Source organism: Hermetia illucens, chromosome 1 (genome assembly GCF_905115235.1).
Source record: "Hermetia illucens chromosome 1, iHerIll2.2.curated.20191125, whole genome shotgun sequence".
NCBI lineage: Eukaryota > Metazoa > Arthropoda > Insecta > Diptera > Stratiomyidae > Hermetia > Hermetia illucens.
In genome coordinates, this window is record NC_051849.1 from 120275969 (window position 1) to 120296327 (window position 20359).

The 20359-nt window shown below is 45.5% G+C and overlaps 1 protein-coding gene across 2 annotated transcripts in view; it reads left to right on the top strand.

Moving 5' to 3' along the window:
• LOC119661728 (protein brown) overlaps positions 1-15687 on the top strand; it is a 198863-nt gene extending 183176 nt beyond the window's left edge. For both annotated transcript variants that reach the window (XM_038071195.1, XM_038071194.1), the window contains exons 8-9: positions 14779-15337; positions 15422-15687. In XM_038071195.1, coding sequence (XP_037927123.1) covers positions 14779-15337; positions 15422-15609 — 747 coding nt within the window. In that variant the 3' untranslated portion in view covers positions 15610-15687. The remainder of the gene's footprint in view (positions 1-14778; positions 15338-15421) is intronic.
• The last annotated feature ends 4672 nt before the right edge of the window (positions 15688-20359 follow it).

Consider the following 20359-nt stretch of genomic DNA (forward strand, 5'->3'; position numbering starts at 1 on the left):
TCTGGCTAGAAGGAAACTCATCGGCTTCGAAAATCGATTCAGTATCTATCTTCTTCTTCTTCTTCTTTTTCTTCAGCCTTTGTCCCGTTTACAGGCGGGGTCGGCTCGTCGTAGATCGGTTTCGCCATTTGGCTCTATCGCATGCCTGATCTGGGTGCAATCTCGAGGCTTTTAAATCCCCATCCAGCGTATCAAGCCACCGTTGTTTAGGCCTGCCTTTTGGTCGTTTACCATCAACTGCGATGTTCATGCCAAGATTGGCCTGAATTTTCATTAGCATGAATTGCGTGACCATACCATCGAAGACGCCTCTCTCGCAACTTTTCCGCGATCGGTTCAACCCCATAACGATTGCGGATATCCTCATTTCGGATGTGATCAAAACGTGTCACGCAACTAGTCCAACGTAACATCTTTGTCTCTGGTTAGTTTCCCATACCATGAAAATTTTTGAATGCATTCTTGACAACCGTATTCGCAAAATCGTTGAAATAACCGTGAATCAAGCCGGATTTGTCAAAAACTGCAGAACTACTGACGCGATTCAGTATCTATATGTCGGTCTGATTTACTCGGAAGCGTCTGAACCAAATAGCTATGTGTCCATTTACGTTCAGCAAGTACCGCCATTTTGTGTTGAGCTTGGAGGGGCTTCCCATACATGCGAAAAGGTGCTGTACATACAGGGTGTACAGGGCTCGATTAGTACTTTTCGAAGGGTAAAACATAGGGAAGTCAAAAAGTGAAGCAGGTGTCGTTGTCAGACCCTATCTAATAGAAAAATTTGAAAAAATATGAAATCTAGGCCTCAAAATGCATCCCGTTTCGATATCTGTCTTAGAATTTGCATTGAAGCAACAGCTTTGACCTTCTTTGTTATTTACACCAAACTGGGATCATGCCTTATCTAGTATAAACTTAAGGAGGCTTTTGTTGTCAATTACTAAAAATTATAGTAATATACGGTTATTAACTTTATTTAAACAGATGTCACTATGGAGGGTATTTCTGAGCCTAGGCACGGTATAGTGGCAGCTTCGTGGTTTTCCTCAGATTTTTGGGTAGATTTTCCAGCTCCCGCCATCCACCCATGTGCATTAAATGCCAGAACTGAGACCAGCACTGAAAAGTACTGAAAAGTAGTTGCTCGAGATCATTTTTGCTACTGGGCGCTAGGAAAACATCATCTGAATAAAGCAGTGTATAGGGCGTCGGACGTTGGATGTCCGGTGTGACAGTGTCCATAACAAGAACAAAGAGGAGTGGTGAGAGGGCGCTTCATTGATGAGCACCAACAGAAACACGAAACGATTTTGATAAACCCACACTTGCCACACTTCGAACTTTTCGCATCGTGTTAGAGCGTTTGGATCCAGCGCACGAGTTCTTCAAGCCCTAAGTGTTGTTGTAGAGCATACCAGATGAGTTCGTGTCGTACATTATCAAACACTTTCTCTAGATCTAGAAATGCAATGTAGAGGGAGCGATGCTTCTCACGATGTTTCTCCATGACTGACGGCGCAGTATGTATTGCGTCAGTAGTTCCGCAGTTCTTGCCAAATTCGGCTTGATTCTCGGTTATTTGAACGATTTTGCGAATGCGGTTGTCAAGTTCAAACTGTTCAAAAATCTTAATGGTATAGGAAAGTAACCGGATCGAACGGTAATTTGAACATTTTGATGGACTACCTTTCTTTATCCATATTGTTACTATGGTACTTTGTTACCAGCTAGATGGTGTTCTACCTTCGTGAATAACCCAATTGAAGAATTGCTTTGTCGAATTCATTCTTTAATTCAGAAATTCCATAGTTCTCTTGTGCCTGTGAAGGCGCTGCAGTGCGGAGCCGCTTAGTGGATATTTATCCGAGCCTAACACTCGCTTTTAATATTACACCAAAGTAGCCCGCCTGACTGGCTCGCCTACCTGTTGGTAACAGGTTGACAGCCACGAGGGTGGGAAGAGAAACCGGCAGAATAGTCAGCAGTGATTCGTGAAAAACATAAGTACTCCGAATAGCATAACTGTTAATTTAAATTTAATATTGTTAAATTACAATTAATGAACAATTAAATATCATAATAATAAAACTCCAGACCAACAACATTCTGTCTGAGGAGCAGAAGGGCTGCCGAGTTGGGTCAAGGGATTGGAAAGAGCAACTCATTACCAACTCGGTAGTTGTAAGACAAGCAACTAGAGGCGAAAGAAACCTCTTTAGTTGATATATCGATTATGCCAAGACTTTCGGTAGCGTCCCGTATACCTAGCTAATCGATGTCCTTTATCTGTACCGCATTAATCCAAAACTAATAAAATCTTTGGCGACAGTCATGGAAGGGTGGCATACCACCTTATTAGTGCCTTCATCTGAAGGTGGTAATATTTCAAAGCCTATCCGATTACGGAGGGGCATCTTCCAAGGGGGATTCGTTGAGTCCCCTTTAGTTTTGTATGGCATCGAACCCCTTTCATGACTACTGAATGATGCTAGAGAGCATGGTTTTGCAATTAGATACGGCCTACGCGCTAAGTGCGAACTGACATACTGATGACCACCTTAGAAGTCTGTTGCGGATAGTAGAAATGTTCAGTCCTGATATTCAGGTGGGGTTTCAATTAGACAAGTGTCAAATCCAAGCCATCCGCAAATGTCATCACGAGCCGCATGCCGGACATAGCATTAGTAACTTTCACATTGAACCTATGACCGAGACAGACTTCTACAATCACCTAGGAATTCTGCAAGAAACCCATGCTCGAGTTGCTGATCTGAAGGATGCTCTGCTGTCCGAATTCCTGCTACGTCTAAAGCTGGTGCTGAAATCGCATCTCTCGGGGAAGAATAAAATAAGCGCATTGAATGTATTCGCTAGCCCTTCACTGATTTACGCATTCGGATTATGGTGGCACAACATCATCGCCAAGTCGACTCGCTGCGCGCTTATTTTTACAGCAAAGAGCAGGCGAGTCCCTTGCATGCGGTTGTCTGTAAGCCAGACTATGGACTGACTCCACTTAAGTTGAAGGATCGATCTTTCAATCCTCTGAGCGGGATGAGATCGGACCAAGAGCAGATCGATGAATGTAAGTCGAAGGCAATGCACAGTAAACACGTGAATTGTCTTTGGCAGCCATTTGTGGATTCGCATTTGTCGAACAGGGAGCTTTTTGCTGAGGCGAAGGATTCATGTGTGCTATTCAGGACGGCGTCGTTGTTACCCGAGATGTATGTAAGGTAATCCATCAAAACTTTGCATATAAGCATGGGCTTATCACGGGAACATGTTCGGTTTCACCGACATGAGCCGCAAGCAGTACTTGATAGTTCTGCTTACAGCATGTATTGGGCCTGACGTACTGTTAGTTGACAATACGGGTCGTTCCGCGTATGTAATTTATGTTGCTATCCCCCATAACAGCAACAGTGAACGGAAATACGTGGACAAGAAGTACAGAAACTTTGCAGTCTTGCAGGCTAATCACTGAGGAAGCTGAGGAAATTTATGGTCCGGTAACGATAACCGGCGGGAGTCGTCGGACTTGCTGACTGGGTCGGGTTCCAGTAATAGACAGCATGGCGTCGAAACCGCTAGTCGTGGAGCGGTTCGACGTTTAGGCGCCACGACGACCAGGAGCATTGCTCCGCCTGCTCCAGCTGTTCCGCAACAATCTGTGGCGACTACTTTAACAGGTTCGCGTAGGCAGCGGGTGAAGCGGACTGAAGAAATGAAACTATTCAACATTCGCTCTTACTACGAAATAACAACGAGAGATTCGTCGAGCGTTTCCCGCAATTCGCGCACGTGTCTGCGCAGCGGCACAATCCCGGGCATCATCAGGGAGCGTGTTCGACATGCGGTCATCGCGGTATCTGATGACCGAGTGTCGATGGGGGCAGAGGCAGCGGTATCAACAACACCACGCCGCACTGCAGGCAACAGTTTCAGAACTCGCCGAAGTACTCTCCTCCGCCGTCCAGCTGAGGTTTCCACTGAGGTTCGGGATGAATTCGGAAATGGATCCTTTGCATAGACCAAGTATTCCTACGCTCTATGCATCTCCAACAACTTTGAGAATTCTATCTCAAATTAATGATGAAACTGGATCTCGACTGGGTGCTGATATGTCACTGCTGCAACTATAATTGCTTGTGTATTGTGCTGTAGTTACAACTGTCAGATTGCACGGTCAGAAGATTCATTATCGTGTTATTGGTTTGAATAACCGAAGAGATCCACCATGGATAATTCGTCTGGAAAATCGGCGGGGCTCACAAAGGTAGGACATTGCTAGACTGACTCAACTCAGTTTTAGCAATGCCAGCAGACTGGTGAAGAATAAAGTGCAGAGGGTTTACAGAAACTATGCCATCCACAGTGAAACACCCGTAGTTGAAATGTTGGATAGACTAAAGTTGAAACTTTGTGCCACATGCAGTCGGTTACGACGGTATTCCAAAAGTTAATCCCGAGGTGTCCAGAATGCAACATACGTGAGGAATCAGCGGAGCTTCTTCAGATCTCTCAACGAATCCCAACAGAGCGTCCAGACAGTGTAGTTTTCGGTAACGGAAGCGAAATAATATTTGGGGGTTACCCGCTCAGCACCCTGAGCATGCTGATCACCGCCGAAGGCACCCGCCATGCCAATACGCCTAGCATGAATATTGCGGATGTTACTGAAGAGGAAGAGGAGCCATAAACAGCTCGAAGAACTTGAGGGGCCCAGGTGTGGATCGAGTGCAGAATTTCTGGTATAAGAAATTTACTAGAGTACAATTTGAATATCCATGCTTCATCACTGCGGGGATTACCTACCTTATCCCTAAGAAGGACACGGTGCAGGACCCCGCAGACACAAGACCGATTATTTGCTTACCAACCCTCAACAAATTCATAACGTCCATCATTAGTGAAAGAGTCAATGTACACCTCGAGACCAACAACATTCTTTCCGAGCAGCAAAAGGGCTGCAAGGTGAACAAAGGGTTTAGAAAGTGCAACTCATTACCGACTCGGTAGTTGTAGAACAAGCAGCTAGAGGTCAAAGAAACCTCTTTAGGTACTATATCGATTATATCAAGGCTATCGACAACCTACCGCATACCTGGCTAATCGATATCCTACATCTATATTGATCACAAACTAATAATTTTTTGGTGACAGTCATGAAAACATCTTATCAGTGTCTTCATCTGAGGATTTCCATACCTCAGAGCCCATCCGTATACGGAGGGGCACCTTCCAGGGGGATTCGTTGAGTCCCCTTTGGTTTCGTATGGCATTGAACCCCCTTTCATGGTTACTGAATGTTGCTAGAAGGCATGCTTTTGCAATAAAGTATGGCCTACGTGCTAAGTGCGAACTGACACACTTGATGTACTTAGATCACATCAAGTTGAATGCTGGTACTGACGACCATCTTGGAAGTCTGTTGCGAATAGTAGAAATGTTCAGTTGTGCTATTCCGATGAAGTTTGGATTACACAAGTGTCAAATCCAAGCCATCTGCAAAGATCATCACGAACCGCATTACGAGCATAGCATTGGTGACCTCCTCATCGAAATTATGACCGAAACAGACTTGTACAAATACCTAGGAATTCTGCAAGGAACCTCGAGTTGGCGATCTGAAGGATGCTCTGCTGTCCGAATTCTTGCGACGTGAAAACCTGGTACTGGAACCGCATCTCTCGGGGAAGAATAAAATAAGCGCATTGAATGTATTCGCTATCCCTTCACTGGCTTATGCATTCGGAATATTGCCGTGGACAAAAACCGATTTGGAAAACATCCAGCAGCGGATACGGACAACTATGTCCAAATTCCGAATGCATCATCCAAAGTCTGCCGTGGAGCGGATGAACCTGCCTCGTGACGTCGGAGGTAGGGGCGTGGTTGACGTGACGGCATAACATCATCGCCAAGTTCACTCGTTGCGCGCTTATTTTTACAGCAAAGAGCAGACGAGTCCCTTGCATGCGGCTGTCTGTAAGGCAGACTGTGGGCTGACTCCTCTAAGTGGCGTGAAGTCGGACTGAGAGTAGATCGATGAAGGCAATGCACGGTAAACATGTGAATTGTCTTTGGAAGCCATTTGTGGATTTGCATTTGTCGAACAGATGGCTGTGTGCTAGGCAGCTTTTTGCTGAGACGGAGTGATTCATGTGGGCCATTCAGGACGGCATGGTAGCCACCCGAGCTTATAAAAAACTGATCATGAAAGAACGGGTGGAGAACGACCAGTGCAGAATATTTGGTTCGGGATTGGAGACGTTGGACCATCTCATTTCTGGCTGTACTGTTATGGCACCGGCGCAATACATCACCAGGCATAATTCTGTATGTAAGGTTATCTATCAAAACTTTGCATACGGATGGGCTAATTACGGAAACATGTCCGCTTTACCGATATGAGCCGGAAGCAGTACTTGATAGTTCTGCTTACAGCATGTATTGGGACCGGCAAGTTCTGACTGATCGCCATATTCCACATAACAAGCCCGACGTACTGTTAGTTGACAAGACCGGTCGCTCCGTGTATATTATTGATGTTGCTATCTCCGATGATAGCAACATTGAACGGGTATACGTGGAGAAGAAGATGAAGACGCTGGCTCCGGAAATCAAAGAAATTTGGCGTGTTGAGCGGGTGGTTGTAGTTCCCATAATATTGTCAGCTACAGGTATTGTACCTGAATCCCTTACAGCTTTCATTGATGTCCTGGGACTTTCGCACAGTCTGGTTCAAACCGTGCAGAAGTACACCATTCTGTATACGTGCTCGATATTGCGGGAAGTTCTCGGTGGGTTCCCCCCTCGGACCTACCACCAGCGCCCCTTTAGTTTATAAGTAGGTCGGCCTTCAGAATTTGAAAAACTCGTTACGGAAATAAACTTTTGCCAGGCTTCAGAGAAAATCACCAGTAGTTGTAAAGTAAGCGGCGTTCATCTGTGGAATTGGAAACTCGATCGAAAGTTCGCCGCAGTTTTCCAGTGAGTGCATCTGACCGCGGATCCCATGACAAGTTATATTGCATGCTTGCATCGTTTCGTTGCCGACACCAGTGGCGGATTCCCATAGGTTGTTTGTGAATGGAGAAAGAACTGTTGTGCAGCGCTAGACTTTTAGAGAGTAACTTACAAAGTGTTTGCTAGTGTAGCGAGCTCTGCAGAGGATGTCGGTAAACAACTCAAAGAACAACACTTGGTCACGCGAGAACATAATGAAAATTCAATATCCATGAATTGTACCGATACTTCCCAACAGCAGCTGATTTTGGTGGTTTGTAATCGGTGTGCTATCCGTATTAGCTGATTTTTTAGAAGCTATTGGCCCAGGCACTGGTATCCTGTTGGTCGTCATCATCATCTCACAACACTTTGAAATCTTTGTGAAAGAACAATCGGAAATCTTTGGAATGAGTACGTTATTGTTCTAAGAGCTCAAGGCACATAGCAACAAAAATCAAAAAATCAAAAGAGGACTAACGGTTTCGTCCAGGGAAGATGCAACTGTTGAGACACTGCCTCATCTCTGCCCTAGGAGCAGCGTGACTGAAAGTGGCAACAGGTGGAAAAACATTCCTTTATATGATCGCAAAAACACGACAAGGTTGCGAATTATATTGAACTAAACCACCACTTGTTTGAGTCTATGCTAGACTAAAGCTGTCAGTTGTTTAGGATATGCGGGATCCTAAGTCTACATCCATAAGATGTTGGACCGGACCAAATGGGGAGCAACTTACTCCCACGGATTCCTAATTTGGGGCATAGCACCCAAGCATTCGAAAATCAAAAAGCAACTCTTCAGACGCTTCACCTCTGCTCTGAGAGCAGAAGCAACAACCCACATTTTTTCTCTTTATTTTATTGAGTTGGTTAAATTATCAATATTCGCGTCTGGGACATCAACTAGACTTGCGATTTGCTGGTATCACCGCATCTTTGCCGACAAAGCATAGAAGTGCCCCAACCCATGCATCATATTTTCAAAAAACTGAACTCTTTGGGAGCTCCGGTGCAGCTACTCAGAACGCAGCTCCACGTTGCCTAAGAACATATGATCCCTTGAGCAAACGCGATTACCTGGTCGACACAGGCGCAGACGTCTCAGTTTTCCTGATATCGCGGTTGTAGCGGACATCAGCAGTCCTATATTAGGCGCAGACTTTCTACGCCACTATGATTGTTAGTAGGTCTCTGGAATAAGTCCCTTATAGACCTCGCAGCCTCGCTCAGGCCTTCAGGAAAACTTGCCATCTGCTCTACAGCCAGTCTTTCTATAATTTTTGAAGAAGTAGCCGACCCTCGCATTCGGGCGCTCCATAAAAAATACCGCAATATTAATACTTAAGTAGTCTCTCCCGGTCAGCTAAGCATGATATAAAGCACCAAATCCGCACTACTGAATCCCATATATTTTCGAATCAACGTCCAGAAGCTCGCTGTTGCTGCGAAAGAATTTGACATACTTTTAACGCGGGGCATTTGCAGACCATCAAATAGCAGCTGGTCTTCTTCACTTTACATAGTCCCAAAGCCCAACAGTGAATTAAGACTATAGTGCAATTACAGACGTCTGAACGCGCAGACCATTCCAGACCGCTATCCCATACCACTCATCCATGACTTTGCCCGGAGCCTAGCTACATAACTGCCGTGCTTTCACGACTTTGGACTTAGCCAAGTCCCTGGCAATATGCACACCCTTCGCAATCTTCGAGTTCATACGGATGCCTTTTGGACTGTGCAATTCGGGGCAAGTTTTCCAGAGATTCATCCACTCTGTCCTTATCTTAACTTTTGTTTGTTGCACTTGGATCATGTTTTGTTCGCCTCCAAGCATTTGAGCTAAGCAAACGACAGCTGGCGAACGCTACACTCCCTTAATCAAATGCAGCCCCAGCCTTATTCGGCAATGGCTGAGACATCGCAATAGGTGCTGCCCTTCACCACAAGCTGAACCAAATCCAACAGCCGTTGAGCTTCTTTTCCAAGAAATTGAATACAACTCAATAGAACTACAGCACCTAGGATTACGAACTATTAGTGTGTGTAGTGTTAAATGTAACCAAGCACGTACAAAAAGAAGTAGGTTCATTCCCTCGGTTTACAAAGCGTTTTTGCACGATCCACATCGACATCAGTGGCCCCTTACGAGATTCGCTTGGCTTCAAGTATTGCCTCACAATCATCGATAGGTTCACGCGGTACCCTGACGCAATACCTCTGCCCGCCATTTCCGCACCAACATGCGTTGAGGCCATTTGTTGGGAATGAATCCCACGATTTGGAGTTCCAGCCGAATTTATTACTGTCCAAGAAAAGCAATTCTAGTACACCCTGTGTTCGAAGTTAGGCAAACTCCTAGGGATGCTAGAGCGCTGGCATAGGAAACTGAAGGCCGATATAAGGGTACACGGTGACTCTCCATGGTCGTAATTCCTGCCTTTCATTCACTTGGCCTACGATGGGCTATCGTGAAAAGTTTGCCGCTAGCTCCCCTGAGCTAGCACACAAGCTATTCGATTCCAGGTCAGCCCTTTCCACCACTGGGTTTTTGCGTTTGCTCACAAAATGACAAAATTAAAATCGCATCCGTCATCCCGTCATTTTTCGACGAAGGCTGACACCCCCAAAGACATGAACGTTTTCGCGTGTCCCGGAAGTACTTGCAACCACCATAACATTGAACAGAGGACAGCACTTCTTTAGACTTGACGTCAACAGCAGGCCCAAGAACGTCTCCGTATTCAGGCTAAAACCTTTTGTCCCCGGGGCGGAAACCACGGTGAAGAAAGATGCACGGCGCGGGAGATTCGATTTGCGCCCCTAAAATTGGCGGACCAGGGGTCGGGTTTTGCCGCTGAAACCTAGTATCAGCTAGGGGTGGGGTAGTGTGGAGGCGGTGGAGTGTGGAGTTGCTTAGCGGAGATTCATCCGTGCTGCACAACAAAGTAGCCCAACTCACCGTGATTGAAAACTCACCTTCCTGAGTGGCTAGCCTACCAACAGTAACCAACAGTAACACCTTGATAGCCACGAGGCCGGAGGAGCAACCGGGAGAACAGCCAGCAGTGATTCGTGAATGAAAAAAACGGTAAGAAAAGCTACAAAAGGAAAAATAAAGTGTTCCCGTGTGACACCTCTACATATGAGCTCATTCAATACCACAGATCAATTGATATATGATCATGACTCATACACATTTCAGAGTGCAATAAATTCACCAGAAATGGAAAACTTTCAACTTTTATCACTTTGTTATGCATGCACTTTCTCTGCGATTGCCCAGCTCTGGCTAGAGTCAGGCTGCGGACACTGAGTAACCCATCCTTTGGGGACCTCAGAGAGATTTCTAACTGCATGGTGGGAGAGCTGCTTTCCTTCGCGAATGCTACGGGCTGCCTCTGAAGATCCGACCCGGTTGGACTCTGCCTCTCTGCAGTCACGGTCTTAGGAGTTTGTGGCATCACAACGACGCTACTTGGGCTCCTCGGAGCGGCCACTGATACCTACCCTACCCACCACTTTGTTAATAATAGTTAGATTTTCTTGAAACTTTCTAAAATTATGCCATATACTTTCCTTTATACTGATGGCGATTCACTTCTAGGGTGATCTTAAGGGTTGTTTCAGGTGAATTTCTAAAAGATGGTAGCACAAGAAACGGAGGGTGGTCAAAGCGTCTCAGGGCGAAAAGTGGATTGGTACTCACGATGGAGCATAAAACCTGGGAAATGCCTGCTGAACCAACACCAACAGCTTTACTACTAAACCGTATCTCCACCTCTACGTGGTGCCCGTTGGGAGCTCTTTCTTAACGAAAAGCTGCAGACGGTGAAGGATGAAGGCGAGTCTCCCGCGCCTAAAAGCGGGACAAATTGTACCAACTGGTCCAACGGCAACGAGAAAGGAATAACGATTTGCGTATTTTCTCATGGAACGTGCGCTCCCTGTACAGCGGTAGCCGATACCCTGTCCCAATATTGGGTTGATGTAACAGCGTTACAGGAGATGCGTTGGACAGGGACCGGTTTCCTGGAGAAGAGCCGCTACACCATATATTATAGTGGCCATCCAGTAAACCATGTGCTCGGAGTAGGTTTCTTAGTCAGCCAAAAAATGAAACCTGCTGTTATCGGCTTTGAAAACATAAGCGAACGGCTACGCACTTTTCGCGTGCGGGGCAAGTTTAGAAATACAAGCTCCATTAACTTTCACACCCCTACAGAGGAGACTGCAGGGTCGGAGAAGGATACCTTCTACGAAGCAGTAGAACGAAGCCTCGAAGCCTGTCCCAGATATCATACCAAAATCATACTTGGGGATTTTAACATCCAAGTAGGGAAGAAGCCCGTATTCAGGCGATACGTTGGCTCCCATAGCTTACACCAAAACACAAATGATAACGGGCTGCGGATTATTCAATTAGCAGTGTCACACGAAATGGTTGTTGGAAGTACCTGGTTTGCGCGGAAAGCGGTCCACAAACATACGTGGGCCTCTCCAGACGGGCCCACTTTCAACCAAATTGACCACGTATTGATGGAACGCCGCCACCTCTCAGCCTTAATGAATGTCAGAACATAAAGCCGGGCCAATATAGACTCGTTCGCATGGTGTTACGAGCTCGAATAACAACACCACCCAGAATCCCCTCTGACAATCAGGTGAGAGTTAACACTGAGGCCATCCACAACACAGCCTTCCGCGACACCTATAAGAGGGAAATGGATGCCGCAATAACCGCAGTCAACAGGGGACTTGGAGATGAAGCATCAACAAATGATCTTCACAACCACCTGAAGAACGTTATCATTGATATGACCAGAAACATACTTAGCCCCAGCCGCAAAAGGAGTCGCAATGACTGATTTGACGATGAATGTAAGGTAGCAACGGAACGGAAGAATGCAGCATACCGAGTAACGTTGCATTCTCAAAAAACGCGGGCACGCGCAGAGACTTATCACGAACTCCGTCGAGCGGAGAAGCGATTTCACAGACGGAAAAAGGAAGCCTGGGAGAACCAACAGGTCTGTGAACTAGAAAAGTACAGGTGGCAACCACATCAGGCGCGGAAGTTTTACCAACAAGTCAGCAGGATGGAGCCTTATGCACCTCGATACTCATCCTGGCGAGACAAAGAGGGAAATCTGATTTCCGACAGAATAGGCATATTGGAGCGATAGGTTGAGTACTTTGATGAGCTACTGAACAACCAGAACATCGGCGAGTTGGACATCCCTCCAACTGAAGACGACGGACAAATACTGCCACCACCAAGTTTAGGAGAAATAGTCCGTGCAATTCATCGGCTATAAAATCATAAGTGGCCAGGAGCCGATAGAATTACAGCCGAATTCGTTAAATATGGAGGCGACCAATTACACCAAGTGGTTCATCAACTTATGGTCAAGGTCAATGCCTGACGATTAGCAGATATCACACAGTGCAGCAATTATAGAGGTGTCTCATTGCTGAGTACCCTCTATAAGATATTCTCCGCTATCTTGCCAATCCGGACAGCCCCATACGCCCATTGGCCCATACCAAAGAGCCTTCACTCCAGACAAATCAGCAACAGATCATATTTTCCCTGTGTGGCAAGCGATGGAAACACACCATCTTTTCATCGACTTTAAAGCCACCTATGGTAGCATAGCCAGGGCAAAACTGTACACGGCCATGAGAGAATTCGGTATCCCGACGAAATTGTGAAGACTGACTAGGCTGACCCTGACCAATGTGCGAGGCCAGATAAAAGCAGCAGGATCACTCTCAAGACCATTCGACATTAACAACGGTCTACGACAAGGGGATGCCCTATCATGCGTCCTCTTTAACCTGGCCCTCAAGAAAGTGATCCGTGATGCTGATGTAAATGCGAGAGGTACGATCCACTTTAAGTCCCCCCAACTATTGATCAATGCCGACGATATCGACATCATGGGAAGAACCACCCGAGACGTACAAACTGCCTTCATCCAGATCGAGCAGGAGGCGCGAGATCTTGGGCAAGACAAAATATATGGTGGCAACGTCAGCACCGAAAACCAACCAACCAACAACATTAAACCGCACTGGTCAAACACAAACACGAAGAAGAATAAGGATAGGAGAATACAACTTTGAGACCGTTGACAATTTCTCCTATCTAGGGTCGAAAATCACAACCGATAACAACTACGATGAGGAAATCCGCGCACGGTTGTTGTCAGCCAACAGAGCCTATTTCAGCTTACAAAAACTATTCCGCACGAAACGTCTCACCATAGGGTCAAAGCTCTTACTGTACATGATCTTGCCAGTCCTCATGTATTCCTCGGAGACTTGGGTTCTTAGCAAGAAGAATTGCGAACTCTTGGCCGCGTTCGAGAGAAGAATCCTCCGAAGAATTTTTGGCCCCCTACATGAGGATGGACGATTCCGTAGCCTACATGACGATGAAATCCATGAGCAATACCATGACTATTAGGTTGTGGATAAAATCCGGCTCATTAGGTTACGGTGGGCGGGTCACTTAATCCGTATATATGAAGATGATCCAGCCCGGAAAGTCTCTAAGAGTAATATCTATGGTAGAAAAAGAAAACGAGGCAGACCCTGCCTAAGATGGGGCGATGGTGTAGGCCAGGACGCCACACAGCTTTTAGGAATATCGAATTGGTGAACCTCGGCGGAAAACCGGGATGTGTGGAGTTCCTTATTAAAGCATGCCTTGGCCGGCTACCGGTTGTTGCGCGGTTGATGATGATGATGAAGAAACGTAGGAGCCAAGAAAGGGGCGATTGCAAACGCAATCGATGAGCTAAGGGAGAGGCTAGAACAATGTCCACCCCGTGACGTATTACTTTGCAGTGGTTCGTATCTCCAGCGGTTCACTTTATTGTGGCACTGATATACACTGCCGCCCAAAAGTTTGAGACCAAAGATAGGAAAATTAAAGTGTGTGATATTTCTATTTATATGTATATAGCTTGTAGTGTATGTGAGCTTTGTATACCCAATATTCAATTCTATGCGATATCCTAGAGAAAAGTAATTTGACGCGAAGACTTAATCTAACTTTGTTAATAAAGGTAGGATTGCCGTCAAATTTTCCGCTTTATATTAAAACCTATGTTTTTTTGCGAATCTAAGATGAACGGAAGGAGGATTCGCAGTGAATTTTCAAAATATCATAATATTCTATTATTAACTTTCGAACCGATTCCGCTTGTGTGGGAGACAAAAGCTGAAGACAAAGAAGAAGAAGATTCTATTACTAGCTTTATTTTGTAACGGAGAATATTTTTGTTGATCAATATAAAATAAGTAGTTTCTGAGAACGAGTCCTTATAGTACTAGACCCTTTTCGGGATTCCCCCCCCCCCTGGTTCCGAAAAGCACTAAACGATACCTGTCATTAGAATCTCCACATGACTACCATATGTTCGGTAAAAAAAATGTTATACCTCCCTTTGCAATTTTAGGAACTCCCCTTAAACTTAACATTGAACGATGTTAGTCGTTGCATACAAGCGAATCCATAGTTCTCACTTTTCGACCAAATTCCGAATTAAAGTAGTAAAGTTAGTAAATGTTGTAAACAGCACACACACAGTACGATCATAGAAAACTTTATAGTAAAATATTGAAATTCCGCTATTTAGTTAAGGCGGAAACTTCAGCAGTTCAAAAACCAATTTACTATAAATAAACTTGTTAAATATATTGAAAATAGATTGATAAAATGTTTAATACACAAATTGCTTTTCTCAATAGATTACAGCAGCTACAATCGGTGTTATCTACATGGACATAAAAAAAGACGATCAGTCTTCAGTTCAGGACATCCAGGGTTTGATGTTTATGATCGGTTGCGAAATCATTTTTACATCATCCTATGCAGTAATTTACGAGTTTCCTTCAACTTTGCCTTTAATACGTAGGGAATTGGGAGAAAGCATATACACACTTTCCGCATATTACACAGCACAATTTTTACGGCGGATACCACAAGCTACTACGCAGTCATTTTCCTTCGTAATTGTTGTGATTGCCATCACAAATATCACCAACGATTATTTTGTATACTTACGAATGGGGCTCATTCTTACCATGACATCGATGGCTGCGATCTCTTATGGACTTTTTCTGTCAAGCCTGTTTGAATCTAGCCGCATAGCTTCGGAGATTGCTGCCCTCTTCGACTTAGTTTTTCTGCTATTTGGAGGATATTATCTAAATCTCAGCTCAATTCCGATTCTTAAATATTTCTCTTTGTTTTTTTATTGCTATGAAGCTCTATCTTTCGATTATTGGCATGGTATTCAAGTTTTAGGTGAGTTTACAAACTTGTTTATGTAGTTTGTTACATTTATGCCAAAATGTGTTTCTGATATTGTCTTTAATCATGTTCTTACAGATTGTTCCACCAAAGCTGAATTTCAATGTCTACAGAATGGGGATGAGGTTCTGCGGAATTTCTCACTTAGAACGATTCCACAGACGGAATTACTCGATTATGTCGGACTTATCATGATCAGTTTGTTAATGAATAGCCTTGCTCTAATTTGCGTTGCTAGATACGTGCGAAAAGTAGGATATTACTAAGTCCCTTGCTGAATTGTACGACATTTATAACTTTTTCCCCTTTGCTGTATTCAAATAAAAATGATTACTTGAAGTACATATATCGAAATTTCGATATTTGACAAATATTGAGATATCGATACTTGAAAAGAAAATGTCATACTAGCGAATGAAATGTCATTCATTGTTTTACTTTTGGATCTTACTTAGTGGGAGGAACCCCATCTCCAAGCAGAGACGGAGAGTGCTTGGAATCTTCGTTGAAGGAAAACTGACCGAAGTATTTTCGCCTGAGGTCTGAAGGCCGTCTCCTCTTCCTAAAGCTACGCTCACATAAAAGGTACTTTAATCTTGATTCTACAGCAGCGGGTTTTCATCTCAATAGGAATATTAATAGAAACAAGTTTCCTGACATGGGTATCGCAATTTTCTTTCTGAAAGTTGCATCTAGCAAGGAGTGCAAATGAATGCTATATGTAAATGGTAGTTCCTGATTACACCTTTAAGAAATGAATTGTGCAATTTTCTATAAAATAATTTATGGTATTACTGCAAATATGTTAGTTGATTAACACTTGGCGGTACCAACCAAGGATAGTAAATCGATGCTATAAATAGTATTTTCTGATTACAACATTAATACATCAATTTCGCGATTTTCTATAATAGCATATATAATTGCAAATATCCGGAATGGCTAGGCCTAGCCTAGTAACGATCGTAAATTGATTGCAGGCTTTGAATGAACGTACATCTAATGACCGAACTCACTAAAACGTATACAGGATAGATCATGCAGTTTTAAAACAGGTTTTAGCCGTTGGATTAAATCAATGCATCCTCAGGAATATTTTCCGGAAGCTTAATGCAGTAAACTTGGGATTTAAACACTTTATTCTTTCCGAGTTACCACAATCTCGGCAGATGCCGGATTTTCCCTAATACTAGCACTAAGTGCCAAGCATTTAGGCTCGGACTAAAAACTAAAGGGGCACTGGTGGCGGTCAAGTACTCTCCGCAACATCGAGCACGTATGCAGAATGGTGTACTTCTGTATGGTTTGAACCAGACTGTGCGAAAATCCCAGGACATCAAGGGAAGCCGTCAGGGATTTAGGTACAATACCTGTAGCTGACAATATTATGGGAACTGCAACCACCCGCTCGAGACGCCAAATTTCTTTGATTTCCCGAGCCAATGGCTCATAGTTCACCTTCTTCTCCACGTATTTCCGTTCAATGTTGCTATTATAGGGGATAGCAACATCAATAATATACGCGGAGCGACCCGTCTTGTCAACTAGCAGTACGTCAGGCTTGTTGTGTGCGGTATGGCGATCAGTCAGAACTTGCCGGTCCCAATACATGCTGTAAGCAGAACTGTCGAGTACTGCTTCCGGCTCATATCGGTAAACCGGACATGTCCCCGTGATCAGCCCATGCTTATATGCAAGGTTTTGATGGATAACCTTACATACAGCATTATGCCTGGTGATGTATTGCACCGGTGCCATAACAGTACAGCCAGAAATGAGATGGTCCAACGTCTCTAACGCCGAACCACACATTCTGCACTGGTCGTTCTCCACCCGTTCTTTCATGATGAGCTTTTTATAAGCTCGGGTGGCGACCACGCCATCCTGAATGGCACACATGAACCCCTCCGTCCCAGCAAAGAGCTCCCCAGCACACAGCCATCTGTTCGACAGATGCAAATCGACAAATGGCTGCCAAAGACAATTCACTTGTTTACCGTGCATTGCCTTCGACTTCCATTCATCGACCCGCTCCTGGTCCGACTTCACCCCACTCAGAGGATTGAAAGATCGATCCTTCAAGTTAAGTGGAGTCAGTCTACAGTCTGCCTTACAGACAGCCGCATGCAAGGGGCTCGCCTGCTCTTTACTGTAAAAATAAGCGCGCAGCGAGTCGACTTGGCGATGATGTTGTGCCGCCACGTCAACCACGCCCCTACCTCCGATGTCATGAGGCAGGTTCATCCGCTCCACGGCAGACTTTGGGTGATGCAATCGGAATTTGGACATATTTGTCCGTATCCGCCGCTGGACGTTTTCCAGATCGGTCTTCGTCCACGGCAATATTCCGAATGCATAAGCCAGTGTAGGGATAACGAATACATTCAACGCGCTTATTTTATTCTTCCCCGAGAGATGCGATTTCAGCACCAGCTTTACACGTCCCAGGAATTCGGACAGCAGAGCTTCTTTCAGATCACCAACTCGAGCATGGGTTCCTTGCAGAATTCCTAGGTACTTGCAGAAGTCTGTCCCGGTCATAGCTTCGATGTGGAGGTCACCAATGCTATGTCCGGCATGCGGCTCGTGATGACCTTTGTCTAATCCAAACTCCATCCGAATATCACGGCTGAACATGTCTATTATTCGCAACAGACTTCTAAGATGGTTGTCAGTACCAGCATACAGCTTGATGTCATCTAGGTACATCAAGTGTGTCAGTTCGCACTTAGCACGTAGGCCATATTTTATTGCAAAACCATGCCCTCTAGCATCATTCAGTAGTCATGAAAGGGGCTTCAGTGCCATACAAAACCAAAGAGGACTCAATGAATCCCCCTGGAAGATGCCCCTCCGAATACGGATGGGCTCTGAGGTATTAGCACCCTCAGATGTACGGACTGACAAGGTGGTATGCCACCCTTCCATGACTGTTGCCAAGAACTTTATTAGTTTCGGATCAATGCGATACAAATGTAGGATGTCGATTAGCCAGGTATGCGGAACGCTATCAAAAGCCTTGGCATAATCGATATAGCAACTGAAGAGGTTTCTTTGGCCTCTAGTTGCTTGTCCTACAACTACCGAGTCGATAATGAGTTACTCTTTGCAACCCCTTGAACCAACTCGGCACCCTTCTGCTCCTCGGACAGAATGTTGTTGGTCTCGAGGTGCGCATTGATCCTTCCACTAATAATGGACGTGATGAATTTGTAGAGGGTTGGTAAGCAAGTGATCGGTCTTGTGTCTGCGGGGTCCTGCACCGTGTCGTTCTTAGGGATAAGGTAGGTAATTCCCGCAGTGAGGAAAGGTGGAAATTCCTCCGGCCGACTCATGACCTCATTTATACTAGGTGCCAACCGACTGTGTACGCTGGTAAATTTCTTATACCAGAAATTCTGCACCCGATCCAGACCTGGGCCCCTCCAGTTCTTCGAGATGTTTATGGCTCGTCGAACTTCCTCTTCGGTAACATCCGCGAAATTCATACCAGGTGTATTGGCATGGCGGGTGCCTTCGGCGGTGATCCACTCAGCATGCTCAGCATACTGGGCAGGTAACCCCCAAAGTCCACCCCAATACTCTTTCGCTTCCGTCACCGAGAACTGTATTGTCTGGGCGCTCTGTTGGGATTCGTTGAGAGATCTAAAAAAGTTCCGCTAGTTCCTCGCGTATGTTGCATTCTGGACACGTCTGGAAAAACTTTCGACATACCGTCGTAACCGACTGCATATGACAGAAAGTTTCTGTTTTCGTGTGTCCAGAATTTCAACAACGGATGTCTCACAGGGGATGGCATAGTTCCGGTAAACCCTCTGCACTTTATTTCTCACCCGTCGGCTGGCACTGCCAGTGCTGATCTGAATCAGTCTAGCAATGTCCTGCCTTAGTGAGTCCCGCTGACGTTCCAGACGAATTTTCCATGGTGGATCTCTTTTGTCACTCAAACCAATAACGCGAAAGCGAATCTTCTGACCATGCAGTCTGATAGCCGCAACTGCACCACAATACACAAGTGATTGTAGTTGCAGCAGCGACATATCAGCACACAGTCGAGATGCAATCTCATCATTGATTTGAGATAGAATTCCCGGAGTTGCTGGAGATGCATAGAGCCTGGGAATACCTGGTCTATGCAAAGGATCCATATCCGAGAATTCTATACACGCTCTTTGAAATTCATCCCGAACTTCAGCGGAAACCTCAGCTTCGGCGAGTACTGAAACTGTTGCCTGCAGTGCGGCGTGGTGTTGTTGATGCCACCGCCTCTGCCTCCATCGACTCTCGGTCACCAGTTTCTCCGATGACTTCAAGTCGAACACGTTCCCAGATGGTGACCGGGATTGTGTCACTGCGAGTGATGAAGCGGTACTGGTCTGCGACTCGCTGCACAGTCACGTGCGCGAATTGCGGGAAACGCTCGACGAATCTCTGGTGCAACAAGGGGCGGTAAGATGTTGTACCCGCCCCCGCCGTTATTTCGTAGTAGGAGCGGATGATGAAGAGGCTCGTTTCTTCAGTCCATTTCATCCGCTTCCTACGCGAACCTGCTGAAGTGGTCGCCACAGATTGTGGCGAAACAGCTGCAGCAGGCGGAGCTGTGTTCCTGGTCGTCGTGGCGCCTAGACGTCGAACCGCCCCACGACTAGCGGTTTCGACGCCGTGCTGTCCATAACGAGAGCCCGACCCAGTCACCAAGTCAGACGACTCCCGCCGGTTATCCGTACCGGACCTTAAATTTCTCCTTCTTCTCATTTTTGGTGGTGCATTTTATCCCTAGCTGCCAGGTGTGTAGATAGCTTCCTTAGTGAGTAATCTGCAAGACTGCAAAGTTCCTGCACTTTCCTCACCTACCCCCTGAGACGCTGCGGTGGCGTAAAGCCTTAAATTTCTCCTTCTTCTCATTTTTTGGTGGTGCATTTTATCCCTAGCTGCCAGGTGTGTAGATAGCTTCCTTAGTGAGTAATCTGCAAGACTGCAAAGTTCCTGCACTTTCCTCACCTACCCCCTGAGACG